Raw genomic sequence first — 22,155 nt, 5'->3', positions numbered from 1 at the left:
GACACGACCACAGAAGATAACTACGGTGACAGAGAAGATCAAAACACAAACTCAGAAGAAGACAACAAAGCCAAAAACTGCTATATCCAAAGCCTCAAAGAAAAATGTGAGCTGGTCTCAGGTCCAAAAAGAATTCCTAGAAGAGTTCAAAAAGGATTTTAAAAATCAAGTGAGGGGGCAGCTAGGTGATGCAATGGATAGAGCACCAGCCTTGTAGTCAGGAGGACCTTGGGTTCAAATCTGACCTCAGACATTTAACACTTACTAGCTGTGTGACCCTGGGCAAGTCACTTAACCCCAACTGCCTCACCCCCCTAAAGAACAAAAACAAAAACAAAAACATTCACATAAAGAACTACAGGATTGCCTGAAAGCCATGATGGGGGGGGGGAAAGACATCATCTTCTAAAAAATTATCAAGGACAACTGCCCTAGTATGCCAGAACCAGAGTGTAAAACAGAAATTGAAAGAACCTACCAATCACTTCCTCAAAGAGATTCCGGAGCTCCCAAGTCAAGCAGAAAACAGTACAAGCAGCTGGAAAGAAACAATTCAGACAATACAGAACCACATTCAGGCTAACACAAGATTTAGCAGCTTCTACATTAAAGGATTGGAGGGTTTAGAATATGATATTCCAGACAGCAAGGGAGCTAGGATTTCAACCAAGAATAACCTACCCAGAAAAACTGAGTATCATTCCTTTGGGGGAAAACTAGACATTCAATGAAACAGAGGACTTTCAAGCATTCCTGATGAAAAGGCCAGAGCTCAATAGAAAATCTGACTTTGAAAAACAAGAATCAAGAGAAACACAAAAAAGTAAACAGGAAAGAGAAATCATAAGGGATTCAATAAGGTTAAACTGTGTACATTTCTACATTGGAAGATGATACTTGTAACTCCTCAGAACTTTCTATTTATTAGGGCTGGTAAAAAGAGTATACATAGACAGAAGGCACACGTGTGAGTTGCATATGATGAGATAATTATATTTTAAAAATTAAGGGGTGACAAAAAGGAATGCATTGGGAGAAAAGAGAGGCAGAATAGGATAACTTATCTCACATAAAAGAGGTACAAAAGAGTTTTTATAGTGGAGGGAAAGACGAGAGAAGATGAGGGGTGCAGAGAGCACCTGAGCCTTATTCTCATCAGAATGGCTCAAAGAGAGAATAATATACACAACTCATTTGGGTACAGAAATCTATCTTACCGTATAGGAAAGTAGGCAGTAAGGGTTAAGAGAAGTGGCAAGGAGAGCTGACAGAAGGAAAGATGGGTTGGGGGAGGCAGAAGTCAGAAGCAAAACACTTTTGAGGATGGACAAGGTGAAAAGAGAGAGAGTAGGATAAACGAGGGAAATAGGATGGAGGGAAATACACAATAATTATAAATGTAAAAAAAGTTTACTGCAAGTTTCTCTAGTAGAGGCCTCATTTCTCAACTATATACAGAACTGAGTCAAATTTATAAAAAAATAAGAGCCATTCCCCAACTGATAAATGTTCAAAGGATAGGAACAGTTTTCAGACAAAATAATCAAAGCTTTCTATAGTCATATGAAAAAACGTTCTAAATCACTACTGATTAGAAAAATGCCAATTAAAACAACTCTGAGGTATCACCTCACACCTATCAGATTAGCTAACATGACAAAAAAGGAAAATAACAAATGTTAGAGGGGATGGGGGAAAATTGAGACACTAAGGCACTGCTCATGAAGTTGTGAACTGATTCAGCCATTCTGGAGAGCAATCTGGAACTATGCACAAAGGACTATAAAACTTTGCATGCCCTTTGACCCAGGAAAACCAATTTGAGGTCTGTATCCCAAAAAGATAAAAAAAGAAAAAAGAAAAGGGCCTATATGTACAAAAAAATAGTTATAGTAGCTCTTTTTGTGGTGGCAAAGAATTGGATATTGAGGGGATGCCGCCCATATGACTGTGACGGAATATTGTACTGTAAGAAATGATGAAGGGTATGGCTTCAGGAAACCCTGGAAAAAGTTACACGAACTGATGGAAAGTGAAATGAGCAGAACCAGGAGAACAACACACACAGCAACGGCAATATTTTAACGACGATCAACTGTGAAATGACTTAGTTATTCTCAGCAATACAGTGATCCAAGACAATTCCCAAAGGACTTGCGATGAAGAATGTTATCCATCTCCAGAGAAAGAACTCATGGAGTCTGAATGCCAAAAAGTTATTAAAACTTTCATTTTTCTTGGGATTTTTTAGTCGTTCCCCCCCAATACACACACAACATGACTAATAGGGAAGTATGTTTTGCATGAATGTGCATGTATAACTCATATAAAATTGCTTGCCTTTTCAATGAGGGAGGAGGGAAAGGAGGGAGAGAATTTGGAACTCAAAATTTAAAAAAAATAAATGTTAAAAATTGTTTTTATATGTAATAGGGAAAAAATAAAAATATTAAATAAAAAAGGAAAAAATAAAATGTTTAATTTTATTATGTACTATAAAAAAGTAGCTATAGGTAACATCTGTAATTTCACACACATGTTGATGTTTATCATGTTCTCCATGACCAGATGAATGGCTTTTTTTTTCCATATCAGAAAGAAAGACAATAGAACTACAATTTACTTTTGGGAATCTCATTTCTAATAAGAACAATTCCCAACTACAAATACAATATTCTTTGAACTGCTAGTATGTTACAAACTCCAGACTTCATTGTAGTCTTTTCTTATCAAAAATATTCATTTCTGTCCACTGAAGAATTTTTTTTGTAATAATACATTTCAAATTCCATAATGTAAATCAAAGAGAAAATCAAATGCTATACATGAATTTTAACTCTATAATTACTTATAGGAACATTATTCAGAAGACTTGTAAGTGACAAACTGTGCTGGATAAAAAGGCACAAAAAATCATCAGGAGAATGTGCAAGTAAAAAAGGGGAGTGGGCCAGTCATGTGAAATGAAATATAACCAATGGACAGTCTATGGACATGTAAAGTATATGTACTTTACAATCTATGCAATATCAAAAGATTTATTTGAAGGCCCTCAGCCAACAGGTAGCCTCTATTGAGGATTTACAGGAAGCCAAGATCAGCTTCACTGACACAGATCAGTTAGAGAAGTATACACATTTTGGAGGGTGTAACCCAGATCATTTAGATCATAAATTCAATGATGGCAATACTGTGTCTAACAGATAATTTTGGATCTCGGAAGGAAGCAGAATATACTACAAAGAAGAGTGGACTTGATAGTCAGAAGACGTGGGATAGTCCTCAATACCACCCTTACTAGTCATGTGGCCGTAAGTGACTTGATCTAAGCCTCAATTCATTTGCCCTTCTGTAAAATGGGGATAACACTTGCACTACCATCATATACACACATATATATACATATTTATTTATTTCCACTATTTCATATCTGTCTTTGTATCCTCAGTGTCCAGCATAATGCAAACATTTAATAAATGCCTGTTGATTGTCTGACAAATAAATGAATTTTAATTACTACTATCATTATCCTCTGAGTTCAAAATGTAAAAGATAACATTTCATTTTAATGAATCTAACAAAAAAATGATCCAAGTTCCAATTAAACAAGAAATCATTGCTACTATATACTAAAGGCATTTCTTGCTTTGGTGGATTATTTAAATACAACAAGTGCTTCCATATATGCTATAAATTATAACTTTGCTACAAAGCTGTCCTGAAGAGATGACGACAATAGGAAAATCAGTCTCATACCAAGGTATTTTTGTTGTTACCATTACATTCCATTGGCTATGTCTAAAATAAGAGTCTATTATGGTTATAGCTCTAGAACAGCTGACCTCCTCATCACCAACTCTAAAGGCATTCATTTCTTTTGTCTTTTATCTTGATCTCCTTGCAACTCTGACCACCCTTTACCACTATGAATTATGTTCTCCTCCACCAGCTTCTGAGATATAACATCCTCTAGTTCTCCTACCTCTCTAACTATTCCTTATGTTTCCTTTACTAGGCCTCTTTTCTTCCCGACACTTTTTAATCCTTTGAAAAATACTCACATCTGTTCTTGGTCTTCTCTCCTCTCTCAACTCTCTCCCTTGGCAATATTATTTACTCCCCATACATTTCATCACCTATGCTTCTCTCTATGTAGATGCCTACCAAACTTTTCTCTAGTTGTGACCTGCTTTCTGAGGTCCTATTTCCTCAATTTCCAACTACCTATTAAGACCTCTCACCTCAAAATAAACATGTCCCAAACTAAGCTCATGTTTTCCTATAAACATCTCCCTTATGACTTCCTTTTCTCTGGACCAGATTTATGATTTCACTACTATAGAGAATTCCCTCTACCAATGTAGGTAAGCTCCTGCTCTTCTACTTAGGGAATCGGGGGGTGGGAGGGAGATCGAAGACAGTGCTTCTTAAACTGTGGGTTACGACCCCATACGGCGTCACATAACTGAATGTGGGGGTCGTGAAAAATTTGGCAACAGTAAGAGATTTCTGAATGCACAATGAAAAATCAATTCAAAATCAATTGTGTAATGAATCTGAGGTGTTTCTGGAAGTGCTTGCCCATGTCATATTGCACAGTGCAACTTCACCGCAGCCTTGGTTCTCAACACATTATATAAGCACTTTGCACTGCACATGCTGTTACCCCACGCGATGCCAGCCAACGCTGCCAGAAACACCTAGGCTCAGATTGGAGACTACTGTGTCACAGTACATACAAAATCGTTAAATGAATTCTGGTTTGGGATTAGGCTAGAATTTCCAACAATTTTTGAAATAGCCCTAAAATACTTCTGCCGATTTTGTACTACATATTCATGAGAAGTGGCATTCTCAACATTGACAATTATAGAATAAAAATTTCAATCAACTCTGAAAACGTTGAAGATGCTTTACGTCCTGCATTATCAAATATTCCATCAAAATTTAATTCTTTATGTAAAAATAAGCAAGCACACCTATCTCATTAGTATGCAAATTTGCTTTCATGTTTCATAAATGGAAAAATTACATGTATGTCAAAGAATTGTTTTAAAATAAATTTCTTTATGATTTATTATCAATAAATGTTTGATTTGTATACCTATTTTATATACACCTATATGCCTAAGGTCACATAAAAATTTCTTGGGCGAAAAGGTGTCACAAGTGGAAAAAGTTTAAGAAGCCCTGGTCTAAGAATTAAGTGACTTGCCCATAGTCATATAATCTATCAGAGGCAGGACTTGACTATGTCTTCTTGACTCTAGAGTTGGCTATCATTACACCACAATGCCTCTTTCTTCTAACCTCCTGATTTCATGTAAACAGTCTTCTATATTCATAACTTCTGAGTTTTTTTTACTCTTCCCTCTCTCAATCCAATCTGGTCTCAAGTCCTGTCAACTCCACTTCTACAACATCACCTGTCAATCAATCAACAAGAATTTTTAAAGTCCTTGCTTCATACTAGGCACTGTGCTAAGTACCAGGGACACTAAGAAAGGCAAAATAGAATCCCCGCCTTTAAGGAGTTCATATTCTAATGGGGGAGACAACATACCAATAACTCTCCACATAAAAGATATATTCAATATAAACGTAAAACAATCTTAGAAGGAAAACCCTAGCAGATGGTGGGACCAGCAAGGTCTTTTTGCATAAGGCAGGATTTGAGCTGAGTCTTAAAGAAGGCCAGGAAAGCCACGGGGCAAATGTGAGGAGAGAGAGCATTTGAAGCTTGGGGCACAGCCGGTGAAAAGGCAGAGTTAGGAGATAGAGTGTCATGTTTGAAGAACTACGCTAACCCGACTGGACCACAGGATATGTAGAAGAGAGTAAAGTGTAAGAAGACTGGAAAGGTGGAAAGGGGCTATGCTGTGACAGACTCTAAAATCAGGGCTGCACAACATATGGCCTGCAGGCTGCTTGCGGCCCACCAAAGAATCCCGGGCTGCCCTTGAAAAATGTAGGGTTGCCACTGTGTATTTTCCAGTTTGTCACATGACCTGCAGCAAACAACCATCATCAGTCTTTCTCTAGTCTAACCTAACTCTGACCCAAAGAAATTTAACCTACTTTAATTCTGGTCCCTACCTACTGCCAAGTTGTGCAGGTCTGCTCTAAATGCTAAATAGACCATTTTATGTTTAATCCTAGATGTAATAAGGAGCCACTGGAGTTTAACGAGTAGGGGCATAGAGAGGAATTGTGACACATTCAAACCTGAAATTTAAGAAAATGTCTTTGGCAACTGAGTGGAGAGGGAGGATGAATTAGACTTAATAGGGCTTCCAGGCCACATGTAGCCCTCTAGGTCCTCAAGTACACCCCTCTGACTGAATCCAGCTTCACAGAACAAATCCCCTTAATAAAAGGATTTGTTCTGTAAAACTTGTACTTGGTCAAAAGGCCTCACCCAACGACCTAGAAGGCTACTTGTGGCCTCAAGGCCACAGGTTCCCCATCCCAAATTTATGAAAGGAAGATCAACAAAAAGGTTATTGCCACCACCCAAGTACAGGCCTTCATAACTACCCACCTGGATTATCTCAAGTTGTCTTATAGATCTCCCTACTTCCACTCATAATCTGGTGCCTTCCCATTTTCCCAGCTTTTTTTGTGTGACATTTAGTACTTGTGTTCCAGCCAAAGTATCGTCCCCTAAAACACATATAACTAACACACACACACACACACACACAACACACACACACACACATACACACACACATACACACACTCTACTCCCAATACCTATAATGCCTTCTCTCCCCCTGTTGACCTGCTGAATTCCTTCTTTATTCTTTAAAGCCACATTCAAGTAGTAGACCATTCCAGGAAGCTTTTCCTGATTCTGATCCTCCCATTAGACTAAATTGCTTGAAAACAGAAATTATGTCTTACCTATAGCACCTACCTCAGTGTTCTAAAATGTAACTGTAAAATACTTTGCAAACTTTAAAATGCCCTAAGTCAGTTATTATTACCATTTAAACTTTTTATCTACCCCAAACCTTGGTACAGTGTTGTATACTCAATATTCTATATATTTGTTATCATCCTAGCAGTAGCTATCTTATTAGTTCATTTTATGAAACAAATATAACTCTTCTGAAAAATGATTTTTCTAACAAGGCCTCTTATTAAAAGGACAAGAATCCCTGATGCAAACATTTGTTTCCTTTCAAAGAAAATCAAGGACATTCATATTTGTTTTTTCCTTCCTCAACTTCAAATACTAATCTAACACTAATGTTAGATGAAGAGTCACAATTTTTCAAACTTTAGTAAATAATAGGTGGTTGTCCTTCATGCCTAAAAAAGACCAAAATGACATCACCATCCTGGGGTCAAGGTACAGTGTGTCTGACCAATACAAGTTCAGAAGGCTCCACTACAAATCAGAAACAAATAGTCCATATGAACATCTGGGGTGGAGAAGTCTCTAAATTTGCACATCTCACATTTCTTTTGAGCTACAGTAATTCTGCTTTGCTCATAGAGCACAGCACCTTCTTTGCTGTGGGCACGCTATGTTGGGTAGGCCTGTACCAGTGTCTCCTTGTTGATAGTCACAATCTTAATCACCAATATTTTGACCACACCAGTTAGGAAACAGATAGATATTAGGTTAAGAAACAGATAGGTGTTATACGTTAGAAAATGTTAGGTTAATTTTTTTTTGACAGAACTTAACAAAATCAAATTCCCAGTCACATGGCACACTTTGTTCTGACACTAATCTCGAAACCAACTAGACGCAACACCCTTCCAAATGAGTCTGCCTTACAAAAAAGTTCTTTTGATATTTTTTACCTTTCCCAATCTTGTCCTGTCCTCTCTCATCCGTGCCTTCATTTAAGTTGTGACCTATTTTCGGAAGGGACTCCTCTCCCCATTTCTGACTAATGATTTTCAAGGGCAAGCTCAGGTGCTACCTCTTCTATGAAGCATACCTAATACTACTAGCTAGAAGTGATCTCTCCTTCCTCAAAACTTTTAAGCATTTCAGATTTCTCTCTACCACTTATGTTAATATATATTGTATTTATTTTTGCCCATCCCTCATTTCCCTCAAGCTTCTTCAGAGCAGGGGATTGTATCTATCTTTAAATGCTCAGTGATAGTGTTTTAGTAAAGCACTTCATGTTTGTTGAATTAAATTAAAATTCCTTGAATATAGTTCAAAACACACCCATAGTTATTCTGGATTCTACCCTAAGCAGCATTAAGCATTACACAGGCAGGTTTCAATGTGCTGAGAATACAGCAAACTCCCTCTGGTAGACCCAATAATTCCTAATATTCAACCTTACACACATACAACTTACTTGTTGTGACAAACTTACTTACTGTGAAAAACTACTCTTAAATGTTTGAAATATTTAATTGGATAACATCACATTCAATCACAACTACAAAATGGAAGAACATAAAACACAACCCCTTAGAAACATTTTTCTTAACTAAAAAGTAATCTTCTGTTTCACACGAATTTTCAAACTTTTAGATTCTTATTAAGCATCTCCTACGTAAAAAATTTAAATATGCAAATAAACATTAAGCACCCACTACATGTTTATCGGAATGCAATACTTTCCCATGTAAACAATGTTATAAATTATGGTTAAATGAAACATTATTTGTAGTATTGTACTTAGAGGGATTATGCACTAAATAGATTTTTGAGGGAATGAAAGGGTGAGAGGCCAAAAACCCAGTGTACACTTTTTATACAAAAGTGACATAAATGCTAAGTACCAAAATAGTGTCTTTGATATGGTGGCAAATCCTTACACAGGTAATTGGCAAAGTTTATCTGTTACAGTGAAAAGAGCAGTGAATATGTGAAAACAAGAGTTCAAATACTCCCTTTTAGTCACTTAATGTCTACATGCCTCAAGTTTCTTGAGATTAAAACTAGATGGTATCTAAGTTCTCATCCAGTTCTAAATCTGTTATTCTAGGATAAATTCAGAAAGACTAGCAGCTTACTGTAAGTGCCCGCTGTATACTAGATTGGTCAAACATTTCCCAGAGTTTCTAAAAGAAAGATGGATGAAACACTTTAAATACACTAAATTACTGCCTATAAGAACCTTGAACTGCTACCAGAAGTTTCACATTTTAGAATACAGTTTAACTTTACTGAAATACCGACAGCTTTCACATTAGGTCATACTACACCAACATCCTGATACAGGAAAACATAAGAAAGAATAAAAAAAATACAAGTCCTTCTTTTACCTTCTCCAACATTAAACATTTTTGAGTTTGATTTTCTGTTCACAGTAGAGCAAAAAGGAGTTTTAAACAAGCAAATAAAAGATCTAGAATCAGTTATTCCACTTAGATTTCACAGTGTTAATACTAACTAGTCAGTTAAGAGAAGTACCAAAGAACATTGATTTCATGTCACATGGTGGGGGGAGGCACAAAGAATACGGTATTCACAAATAAACCCTTAAATTAACATATTTTTATAATACATTTGTATTTTTAAGATATATACCCCTCAAAAAGTATTTTACAGAAAGCGAATAAAATTGTCCTTTCTTCACCCTCCCCCCCACCACACACAAAAGGGGTACTCCGGTTTCCCCAATCTTTCAATACACACGCTTAGAATATGGACAGACATTTACTACTTACTTATGGACTTTTTTATATGCACGACTTACCAAGTTTTTCCACCAACTTCAGCATCACCCCCCCAATATGCACCTCTCCTGTAACTCTCAGGGTAACATCACACTTCAGGTCTGTCACATGGACACTCAATTCCCACGTCCCATCCGCATAGCAGCCATCTGGCATCCTTATCCCGTCCAGAGCCATAGCTCCTTCCTGTGAGTGGAAAGGAAATGGCACTCGTAAGAGTTACTCTCCAAAAGAAGACAAGTCTCATTGAGCCCTAAAAGGCAGGGCGGAGGAAGATTGGAAAAAAAAAGGTTTAACACCAAAGGAAAAATCACGCTCGACAGCGCAAGAAAGCACTCTCTCCCCTCTGCTTGAGAGGGCTCTGTCTCACGAAGGATGAGGAGAAATGGGTGAGGGTGCAGGAGCATGGGGGTTACCAATCCCGACACGCCCTTCCCCCCCAAAAAACCATTCTTGGCGCTCTCCGGCCAGCCCGCAGGGAGACCGATCCACAATCCTTCCTCCCGACACACGCAGAGGGAGTATGCCTAGCCCCGGGCGAAGCCAGGGAGCAGGGCCCCAGCCCCGCCCGTTCTCCCCGGTGACAGAAGCCCGCTCCGGCTGGGCTCCCCGAGTCCCATTGGAAGCCACAGGACCCGCTCCGCCTCCTGCGAAAGCCTGGACCGTTGTGTTCACCTGTCCAGCCGTCCCCCCACCCTCCCCAGCCGCCCGGGCCCGAGGAGACACCGCCTGGGGCTGAAAAAGTGCCCTTCACTGCGGCCCCAGTCCCGCCCTACCCCCGCAGTTACAAAGACCTAAAACTCTGAACGCAAACTCCCCATAGACGTGTGCCCTCACCTTGCGGATCCCCCCGCTCGCAGCCGTCACTCGGCGGATAGAAAGGTCGGGCGCGGTCTGCGCCACGGGGCGGCCCGGGCGCGGCGGGCCCACAGGCGCGGCTCCGCGTCCCTCTCCCCAGTCCCAGACGGCTCGTCGAGTTATCTCCTGGCCTGGGCAGCTAATGGAGTCCGGGAGCCCCAGTCCCGTCCCCCTCTCCTCCCAGCCCACTTCCAGCGGCTCAGCTCCACCCCTTTCCTCCCACCTCTTCTCCACCCCCTGGATGTCTGGCTACTGGCTGGGCCCTTTCTTCTCCCAGAGAGGACAGAAAAGCGGCTTCTGCGCTAGACGCCGATTAGACCCGGTTTGGCGTCGCCCCCCAATCCCCCCTCTAAGCTGGCCAGCCGAGGGAAGGAGTCAACTGGCTTAAGGGCGTTGGGGGAGGGTGGGGTGGTTTGAGTGAGAGCTTTGGGGTTGGTTCTAGGGGAGGTGGGAGGACCGAGAGGCTGGAGGGAAAGGAAGGGGGTGGGGGGGGGAGCGCGGGTGAGTTGCCTGCAGCCGCAATCACAGCTAGAGGAGCCACTGCCCTTTTATGGAAATGAAGGACCCAGTACAGGGAGGGAGTCCAACATCCGGGCTTTCGGCAGCTGGATCTTGAGGGGAGGGGCGTGGAGGTCTTCGCTCTTAGGGGTGGGTGGGTAGTAAAGACGCTCCTCTCGATTAGCTTTTCACTCCAAAGGGAAAGGATTTGCCAAATCCCTGCTTATTCCTATATTTCTTCTTCTTCCAAAGGGAAGGAGAGAGCATATCTGTGAGAAAAACTCACAGAAAATTCCCAGGATAATATTTCTTCTTTTAGGAACAAGTTCCTCTTGTTATAACCAATTTCCCAATCCCAGAAGTTTACCAAACATAGGTTTCCAATGCCCTAGGAGGTGTCACGCCCCCGATGGTGCCACGCCCCCAAATCCAGAAAATTAGAAGGGGGGAGGGGTTGGGGAGATGGAAACGGATGGTTTGTCCTTTTGGATGGTGTCCACAGGCTTGGCCCTGAATTTCTAGGGCAGAAGATCAAATAATCAATAATAAACCCTAGTTGAAAAAAAAATTTTCCTAGCCAGTTCCAAGCCCATTCCAGAAAGGCTCTGAAATTTGAGAGGGTTGTGAACAACAAAAAACTATCACCTGACGAATGTCCTGCATAAGGAGCAGCTCCACACTGAATTCAGAGCAAATTGCATTTGGCTTTAGCTCTCATTCAGAATCCCCAAACTGGGATATTGAAGTAATAACCCTAAAGAACTTCACTACTGAAAGTAATGTCCACTATGTCACACATGTGGGTTCTTCCTCCAGCAATGAATATTGCATCCCCTTTATAACTTAGTAGATAGTCTTCTAGAATTGCTTTGGCAGAAAAATTAAGTATTCTATAGCTAATCTGATGAGATATTTTTCTGGTCATAGGCTGATTGTAAGACTGAAATGATGTGGCAGACCTTGTATGGCATAGCCTTCCAAAATCTACCTCTTTGTTGACTCATCAAAGTAGGACTTAATGGAGCACTCTACCATACTCTTGGTTAAACAAAAAACAAGTGCAATACACTACTCCTAAACCAGCTCACCTAGTCCTTTAAGCATTGAGAGAAAGAGGAAACAAGCATTTACTAACCAGTTACTATCCAGCAGGTACTGTGCTAAGTGAGGTCAAACCCTTATGGATAATGACAATTCCTTCAGTGCTTAACAGATTCCCACAAGGTCATACCCTCTTCATCCCAGTGATTAAATGAACCCTTATTGGTCATCATTTAGAGTCCGTTCTCTGATCCCCAATGCCTAATCCCTCATTCCCGTTCCCATCAATTGTCCCAGCTCTTTCCACTGTGCTTTCTGGAATGCCTGCTCCTTAGGCAACAAACTTGGTTTCATCTAAAATCTTTTCCTTTCTTTTCAATCTCCTGGCTCTCACTGAGGTTTCTCCTGCCAACAAAGCCTCTTTGGTTGCCCTTTCCAGTGATGGCTGTACTTTCACTGCACCCCCGGAAGGTTGGAATGGGAGGATTGGAATGCTCCTTGCCACTTCCAGGTTTTTATTCTACTACCTTTAGACTGTAACCTCTTTTCCTTTGAGGTTCATTTCAATCCATATCTACTATCCAAAATTCTGGTAGCTGTTATCTTAGGACCTCCAGACACTCCTTCTTCTTTCTTCAAAGTTTAGGACTTGCCTGGCTTGTAGTCTTTCTCTCCTACCCAACCCCTGCCCTCAGGTTAGTCAACATACAGATTGATACTCCCTCAAATACCTTTATCACAGTTCCTCAACTTATTTATTTTCCCATGGTCTACCCCTTTACTATATCTCAGCCATACACAAAGATAGTTATATCCTAGATCTTACCATCACCCACAAATGCTCCACTTGCTGATGACCACTGAAATTCCCTTAACTGATAACAATCCATTGTCATTCCACCTCTTCTTCCACCTTTTAGGATAAATTCTGCTTTTGCCCACATGGTAACCTTCAATCTCTCAATCCCTCAATTCTTTCCCACATTCTCACCCCTGAACTAGTTACATTCTCCCTTCCCCATCTTGACTCCCGTGAACAAGTTCAACTTTAGATTATCCTCTTTTCTCAGTGCCTGCGGCATAGGTATTCTTGTATCAGTGATACTGCCCTGCCACCCCACAACCTTCAATCACTCCCTCCATCTACTACCTTTATTTCTACACATGTGCTACTGAGTGAAACTGGAGAAAATCACAAAAACTGCTATAATTTTGTTACATAACCTCAGCTGGGACCTCACTGTTTGCAAGATAATCTTTTTACACCTCCACAAGTAACTCACTATCCTCCTTACCACTCCCAAACCTTTTCATCCCGTTTCAAAGGTCTGTCTCCCACTCTCTCAGCTGAGAACCTTGCCATATATTTTACTGAAAAAAAAAAATGAGGCCATTTGATGAGAGTGAATTTTCTCCCCTCTTCATCTCATATTATCCTGCTGCTTTCTTTCTTTATGTCCTCCTTCACGCTGGTCTCACATGAAAGACTCTTCTCCTGGCCAAGGCAAATCTCTCTATGTGTGCAAATGATACCATTCCATTTCATCTCTTCCAGTAGATTGCCTCCTGTATTATCTCCACTCTCTCTTATTTTCAGTTTCTCCTTGTCTACTGGCTGCTTCCTTAGTGCCTATAAACATGCTCCATTTTTTCCCCAACCTCAAAAAACCCTCATTTGATCCATCCATGTGCTAGTTACAGTATGATAGCTCTCCTCAATTTTTGTGCTAACTCCTTGAGAAGGTGCCTCCATTTCCTTTCCTTTTACTCTCTTCCTAACTCTCCACAGTCTGGCTTCAGACTTTATCATTCATTATATTTATGGTAAAATTGCTCTCTCCCAAGTAACTAACAGTTTCTTAACTACCAAATCAAATAGGCTTTTCTCAATCCTCAGCCTTCTCTTCAGGCTATGACACTGTCAATCACCTTTTTTTCTCCTTGATTCTCTTCTGTGTTTACATGACTCTAATCTTTCCTCCTACATATCTACCCGGCCTCAGTTTTGCTGGATTAGATCATACTGGCCCACTAATGCACTGTGGGTGCATTTCTTTTCTTTCTTTTTTTTTTTTGTCTTTTTTGGTAGGCAGTGGGGTTAAGTGACTTTGCCCAGGGTCACACAGCTAATAAGTGTCAAGTGTCTGAGGCTGGATTTGAGCTCAGGTCCTTCTGATTCCAGGGCCGGTGTTCTATCCACTGTGCCACCTCACTGCCCCCTTCCTCTATATTATTTCATTTAATGGTCTCGTCAATTCCCATGGATTCAGCTATCTTCTCTATGCTGATAATTCTCAAATCTATGTATCCAACTCTAACCTCTCCACTTAGTCTCCAGACTCACATTTCCAACTGCCTGTTCTTGAATTGAATGTCTTGCACACATCCTAAACTCAACATGTTCAAAACTGAACCCATAATCTTTCCACCAAGAGCCTTCCCCTTTCTAAATTTCTGCTGCTTTCATCACTCTCCTCCAGTCTTATAAACTAATTGCTAGTCTCAACCCCTCACTCTCTCATCTCCTATATCCAATATATTGCTAATGCCACTACTGTGATACAAGCCCTTATCACCTCATGCCTGGATTATTGTAATAGTCTGCTGTTGTTCTTTCTTCAGTCGCTCTCCATTTCAATATATCTTCCACTTAGCTGTCAAAGTGATCTTCCTAAAGTGCAGTTCTGATTATGTCTTCCTACTAAATAAACTCCAGTGATTCCCTATCACCTCCGAAGTTAAATACAAAATCCCCTGTTTAGTGTTCAAAACCTTTCATGACCTGACCCCCACAAAGCACATATCTCCTTTCCACTCTTCTTACACCTTATACTCACCTGCCTCTCATGTACTCTACAATCCAGTGACACTGGCCTCCTTGCTGTTCTTTGCTGGCTGTCCCCCATGCCTAGAATATTCTCCCTTTCTGTTAGCCTCTTCCCCTCCTACTTCATGTTGGGCAAGATATATATAGATATAGATAGAGGTAGAGATAGATAGATAGATTCCCCTCCACTGTCAAAACTTTTCCTTGCATACTTCTTTTATGTGAGAACATTTTCCTCATTCTTCCTCTCCTTTCCACTTTCTCCTAGTGAATTCCTCTTTCTCACTGTTCCATTTTTTTTTTGAAGATCATCCTAACGTGAGCAACTCACACCTGTGCCCGCTATCTGTGTAGATTCCAACTACACTAGTAATGATATAGTTCTTAGGAGTTACATGTATCATCTTCCCACATAGGAATGTAAGCGGTTTAGCCTTATTAAGTCCTTTATGATTTTTCTTTCCTGTTTACCTTTTTATGCTTCTCTTGAGTCTTGGGTTTGAATGTTGTATTTTCTACTTATCTTTTGTCTTTTTCATCAAGAATTCTTGAAAGTTCTCTCATTAAATATCTGTTTTCCCCCTGAAGGATTGTTATTATTTTGCTATGTAGGTTATTCTTTTTTTGTAATCCTAACTCTTTTGTCATCTAGAATATTATATTCCAAGCCTTTTATTAGCAGCTGCTAAATCTTGTATGATCCTATGACTCCACAATATTCGAATGGTTTATTTCTAGCTGCTTGAAATATTTTCTCTTTGACCTGTGAGCTTTGGAGTTTGACTATGATATTCCTGGGAGTTTTATTTTGGGATCTCTTCAAGGAGGTGCTTTTTCAATTTCTATTTTGCCCTCTGGTTCTAAAACATTGCGGCAGTTTTCCTTTATAATTACTTGAAATATGATATGTAGGCTTTTTTTGGGATCATGGCTTTCCAGTAATCCTTAAATTATTTCTCCTTGATCTATTTCCAGGTCAGTTAGTTTTTTGATGAGATATTTCACGTTTTCTTCTATTTTTTTCATTCTTTTGACTTTGTTTTATTTTTTCTTGATGTGTCATGGAGTCATTAGCTTCCATTTGCCCAATTCTGTTTTTTAAGGAGTTGTTTTCAACAGTGAAGTTTTGTACCTCTTTTACCATTTGGTGAAGTCTGCTTTTTAAGCAGTTCTCTTCTTCATTGAGGTTTTATACCTCAATATGGTAAAAATATTGTATGCCTCAAGTGGTAAAGCCATTTGAGGTTCTGTTTATTAAGATATTATTTTCTTCAGTATTTTTGTGCCTCTTTTACCAAGCTGTTAATTTTCTTTTCATAATTTTCTTGCATTGCTCTCATTTCTTTTCCCATTTTTCTCAACTTCTCTTATTTGATTTTTTAAATCCTTTTTTTTAGCTCTTTTTTTTAATCTCTTTTTTATGTTCTTCCAAGAATTTTTGTTGGGTTGCAGCCAAATCTTTATTTTTTTGAGGTTTTGTTTGTAGATGTTTTCAGTTATCATCTTCTGAGTTTTTCTTTTGCTTCCAAACTCAGAAGAAGACAATAACATGAAAACATGTATTTGAGCTTTGATTACATGGGTAGTTGTCTGAATTGTTATGAAGCCAATAGTAGAAAATGGCATGTACTGCCATCCAGGAACTTCTAAAGGTGGATGTCTGTGCCTGGGAAAAGTTTTAGGGACGACTGTGGCACGGACCAGGTAGGATAATCCATAATAACTTTCGATGGTTAGGTTCTTTTTTTATTCTTTGCTTATTTTTCCAGCCTGTTTCTTAACTTTGAGCTTTGTTAGAGTTAGATTCTGCTCTCCAGAGGGGTAGGGGTTGGGGGAATTTACTGTCCCAAACAGTCGTCTTTTTCATCCTGCTGTTTTCACAGCCAGTTCTGATGGTTGTTAAGTAAGTTTTAAGTGCTTCCAGTGTGGTGTGATCAGGAGAGGTGTGGTCACTGCTCTCTTGGTCTGCATCCTTACCCAGGTAGGGGCTGTAGTCCTTTGCAACCATAAGTAGAATGTCACATGTGAGGAATGATAAGAAAGACCAGTTAGACAAAACAATAGTTAACACTTAGAGCTTTAAAGTTTGTAAAGGGCCACTATGTGGCATAGTGCATAGAGCACCTCAAACGCTTACTAGCTATGTGACCCTGGGCAAGTCATTTAACCCTGTTTGCCTCAATTTCCTCATCTGTAAAATGAGCTTGTCAACTGGGCCAAAATGGCATCTAACTTGTGGGTGCTTGGAGCTGAACAGAGCCGGTTACAGACAGGAGAGTCAGTAATCAAGCAGAAGTTTAATCTCAAAGTGAGGGAAATGACTTGTAAGCAAGGATACGTGTGTCAGAACCCCACCCCAGTCAAGGGATCCGAGTTAGTGTGACTGAACCTTAATTTATATACTTGTGGCTAGATGAAGAATCAAACAGTACAATGTAGCAATAGTAGTGAGGCAAGCTTGTCTTTTGACAAGAAGTCGGTTCATAGCAAGGCTTTCACGTCTGCGCCTGTTGGTGCTTGACCAGGCTCAAGGACTATCAGTTCCAGAAGGTGAGTGCAAAGGATTGTTGTTATGTCAAGCTCAGGGCACAGCTTGCTTGCTGGGCCTTATCTCTGGAAAACAGGGTGTCTCCTAATATATTGACATTTCCTACTTTTTGCCACAGGGAAGAGGCCTGAAAGAACCTAAGATGCCAGGAGAAGCCAGTTGGGGCAGGACGAGATTTTTCCTAGGGAGTTAGTTCCTTGAGGGGACCCATTTGAGAAGTGTGTCCCAGATATCATTGCTAGTCACTGTTTGCTTGCAAGCAGAAAAGAGAGGGGAGCCAAGAATGTAGAGAGAGAAAATACCACCTTAAAAAAAAATTAGGATAGTATACTTAGCCCTTGTTGAAATCTTGGGATAGCTGTCTCATCTGGATGTCAGCTGCTTCTGGGTCCATACTGGATAAACTTGGAGGGTTCTGCCATCCACTCAAGAGTAGGGGCTTTCTTCAGATCATCTAGTAGTCCACATTCACAAGTTTGGTAGCTGTGGGAATAGTCAGAAGGACCTGGTAGGGGCCCTCAAAGAAAGCTCCTTGCATCAATCTTGCAATCTGAGTTTCTGGTCAGCGTAACAGAGATCCTTTGTTAAGTCTCTAAACAACACAGAGTTGATCCAGTTTCCCAGCCACACAGGGCTAGGTTAAAACAATGTAATAAAGTTTTTCTCATATTTCCCATAATTGCATAATTACATTAAATCAGGTACAGTTTAAACTACTTAGAGGTCTCACAATGGACTAGTTTTGAGAAGTGATATTTACATGTCACCAAGGTAACCAAAAAAACCATAACTAAAATCAAGTTTCTTTGTATTCTAGTGACGCATTCTCAATATCCATTTAACTGGCATATTTTGAGTCCCAGACTAGATATCTTTTCTTGGACAATAGGTTTTCTTCTCAGGACAACTCTAAAAGGGGCTCTGCTTCTCTGCTTCCAAATCTAGAGGTTCCTAGATAATTCTGACTTAATATAATTTAGACAATCATTTAAATTTGGTTCTTCAATTTTGAAACTTCAAAGAATTTCAGTTTATATACCATTTACTGTTTCTATCCTCACATAAATACTGTACCTGATATAAGAATCTTGTAAAAATTTATGAGGATCCAACTGCAAAATGAACTCTTCTGCCTTTTAAAATTATCAGACAGATACTTTAATAATGGGAAAATAATTTCATGGATTTTTTTTTACCATTATCCATATAATTTGTGTGTAAAAATCTAATTTTGAGAACTTATTACCAAAACATGCCAAAAGCCTGAATTTCCATGATAAATAAATTTTGGAAGCCAATCATATTCATCTGTATGTAGTTCTTAGAGCAAACAGTCTAATTCTATTGATTTTCTCAAAATTTACTATTCCATTGAATTAAAAAATGTTCACATTACACCTTTGTCTTACTACTTTGTTTAATCATTTCCCCCTTAGGAGGATATCATCCCTATATTATAATTTGATCACAAATACAGGTTAAAATTGTAAGATGTTAATACTTTGCTTCCTATTATAGTAACTCAGAGATGTTCCAGTATCAATCTATTATTTAATAGACTTAGTATTGTACTTACAAGAGCTCTTGATTATAGAAATGTACTATAATAGGAGAAAGAGGGAAATAGTTATAAAAATGTCATATATCATAACAGAGGGAAAAACTCCCTTAGCTCTGTTTGATTCTAGGCATGAGTCATATCTGACAATCAGTTATGTAGTCACAGTATATCAAAAGCAAGGCTCAAGATTAACTAGATAGAGAATTTTCCTTTTTAAAAAGGAAACAGCACAATGAGAAAATAGAGTCAGGAGGATCCCATCTAGGCCATGCAACAGTCATCCCTAAAACTTTTCTGAGGCACAGACATCCACCTTTAGAAGTTCCTGGATGGCAACACATGCCATTTTCTATTATTGGCTTCATAACAATAAACCTCAGATGACATCAGTTGCATTTCCAAATTATCACGTGTAAAAATCATTGGTCTTATTACCTTTGACATTTTAAAACCACTTTAGAGTTATCAGGAACAATTACATTAAATTAAAGAAATAATAATAATGTAGGGCTTAGCATATGCCAGTCACTGTGTTATGTACTTTACAATCATTATATTATTTTGATCTTGCAACCCTTGAAGGTGAGTACCATCATTATTTTTCTCTTTACAGATAAGGAAACTGGGGCAAACAGAGATAAGATAACTTGCTTAATATTACACAGCTAATAAATTTCTGCAACCAGAACATAATTTAAGTTTCCCTACATTTTTCCAGCATTTTTTTTAACACCTGCATTTGGCAGTCTGATCTGAGATGAGAGGAAATCACAGCAAGAGGGTCTCTTGACCTGGGGAAGTCATAGGAGTCTCTTTGGTTTAAAGAATCTTTTCTCTTTTTATTGTCAGAAATGTCAAGGAAGGGTTAACAAAAGGTTGCTATAAGGTGCAAATCATTTGCCTATTTTCTTTACTTCCTTCATTTTGGGATTACTTCTAAACTAGCTGCCTTCCTTCATTGTCCTAGAACAATGAAGCTATCAATCTTCAAGGGAAAATGCCATCTACTTTTAACTTTCATAAAGTTTAATTCTTATTTTTCCTTAAAAGAAATTCTACAGAGAGATACCCCAAAACTTACTAAGGTATTTCAGAAGGTAGTGAGTTCCTGGAATTATCCCCACATCCTAGGAGTTCTTCTCTGTAACCTTAAAATGATAAATCTTCAAACTTCTTAATCTGCTAAAATGGTTTTAGAAGTTTCACAAACTTTGATTATCTGACTTTATTTCTGTAATTCCAACATAGCCAAAGCTGAAACGACAGGGGAAAAAAGTGTCTTGCAGATTTTTTTCTTTTTCTCTATTCTTACAACCTAATCTCCTGCAGAAAGCCTAAAATGGGAGTTAGTCCTGCTTATTGGAACAATTGCTTCAACTATGAAAGTTCATTAATCTTTCCCAGTGTTCTAAACTCTGGCTACATCCCTTAGAAGTTTTTCTGGCTGGCTGCATTTTAAATCTTTCAAGGTAACAGAATCTGCACATGACACAGATATTTTACATTTTACAAAGACATATAGACAAAATGACAGATACAAATAGAAACGGATAATTTTAACAAAGTGCGCAATTACAATTCTAATTCAGGCAAATAGTTACCTAGATATGCAGTTAGACATGCAGTTGCAATTTTACAGAAGCAGGCACAGAGGCCATTTACAGAGGTGTGAAATTAACAAAGGATATTCTTACCAGAGTAATCTGACACAAACCAGGTCATTGGAGGGGCCCTGGAGTTTTCCTTACAAAGAATGGTGAGCTCAACCAAGGCGGGAGCTCAGAGACTGGAACAGGAACAAGGGCAGAAGGGGGAGGGGAGTAGTCAGACTCCAGAGAAATAAAGCTCTGGTGGCATCTAATCCATTGCCACTGGTATTAGAGAGTCCAATGGCCTGGTTCTATGTCCAATCCCACTTCTGATGCCAATTAATGTCAACTAGACCTAACCAGCCTCTAACCCAGACCTGCACAACTTGTAAACTTCTTCTGGTTGCAGATAGGTTAGACTAGAATCAGACTGCCAATGGCTGGTTGCTGTGATTCATATGACAGACAGGAGGGTGCATAGTGGCAACCCTACATTTTTTGTGGGCTGCCTGAAATTGTTTGGCAAGCTACAAGCTGCCCATGGCCCATACGTTGTGCAGGCCTGTTCTAACCTGTGGGTGGCCAGAGCTGAACAGAGCAGACTAGAGACAAGAGAGTCAGGAATGAAAAAGAAGTTTAATTTCAAAGTGAGGGAAATGGCTTGCAAGCAAAGACACGTGTGCCAGAGCCCCACCCCTATTGGGGTGGACCCACTTTCATGTGGCTTAAGCTTTATTTATGAACTTGTGACTAGACAAAGAATTAAACAGTGAATTGTAGCAACAGTAAGGAGGCACAACAGCAACAGTGAGGCAAGGTTCTCTATTGACAAAAAGTCCATTCATAGTAGGGCTTCCTGTCTGGGCCTGTTGGTGCTTGCCTAGGTTCAGGGACCATCAGTTCCAGAAGGTGAGCACAAAAGATTATATGTCAAGCTCAGGGCACAGCTTGCTAGCTGGGCCCTAGCTCTGGAAAACGGGGTGTCTCCTATTATCTTGACAAGCTGGAGAAGAAAGTGGTCAACTCTGGTATCTTTGCCATGAAAACTCCAAATGCGGTCATGAAGAGTTGTACACAACTGAAAAACAACTGAACAAAGTTTATAATGTCCTTTACGTCTCATCTAAAACTTACAACAGCCCTCTTAGGTTCTCCCCATTTTACTGATGTGGGCATTGAGTCTGAGAGAGGTTAAGTTACTTGCCAAGGGTCATACAACCAGCAAGCATCTGAAGCAGAATTTGAATTCTGGTCTTCCTGACTCAATTTGGCACTAGTTAAGTCATTCCTTCCTACACGATTACATGATTGCCATGAAGGTCAATTGGGATAATGCAAACCTCAAAAGTGCTACATAAATAACAGTTAAAGACCTTGAACTCAGATTTTAATAGCCACCTAGAATCCTTTCTTCTCTCCAATACATTCCACATACAGCAATACAATATATACTATTTTTATTATGCTGAAACCCTTTTTTCAAGGCTCTATAGTGGCTCTTTATTTCCTGTTCTATCTAAATTCCAAAGCTTTGGAGTTTGAAAATAGGACTCTCTCCCACATCTCATGG

At 39.5% G+C, this 22,155-nt stretch overlaps 1 protein-coding gene across 8 annotated transcripts in view; it reads right to left on the bottom strand.

The window, feature by feature from the left end:
• FERMT2 (FERM domain containing kindlin 2) overlaps nt 1-10,947 on the bottom strand; it is a 141,505-nt gene extending 130,558 nt beyond the window's left edge. For 2 of the 8 annotated variants that reach the window (XM_020974884.2, XM_078151584.1), the window contains exons 1-2: nt 10,501-10,936; nt 9,684-9,849 (exon numbers count right to left, since the gene is read on the bottom strand). In XM_020974884.2, the coding sequence (XP_020830543.1) occupies nt 9,684-9,840 (157 nt within the window). In that variant the 5' untranslated portion in view covers nt 9,841-9,849; nt 10,501-10,936. Of the gene's footprint in view, nt 1-9,683; nt 9,850-10,500 lie in introns of all 8 variants that reach the window. The other 6 variants (XM_020974886.2, XM_020974880.2, XM_020974881.2 and 3 more) reach the window with 6 other exon arrangements.
• Nucleotides 10,948-22,155: the final 11,208 nt, after the last annotated feature.

Source organism: Phascolarctos cinereus, unplaced genomic scaffold, assembly GCF_003287225.1.
Source record: "Phascolarctos cinereus isolate Bilbo 61053 unplaced genomic scaffold, phaCin_HiC Scaffold_3;HRSCAF=262, whole genome shotgun sequence".
NCBI lineage: Eukaryota > Metazoa > Chordata > Mammalia > Diprotodontia > Phascolarctidae > Phascolarctos > Phascolarctos cinereus.
Note: the sequence above shows the minus strand (reverse complement) of the source record. Positions and strands in the feature narration are given on the sequence as shown.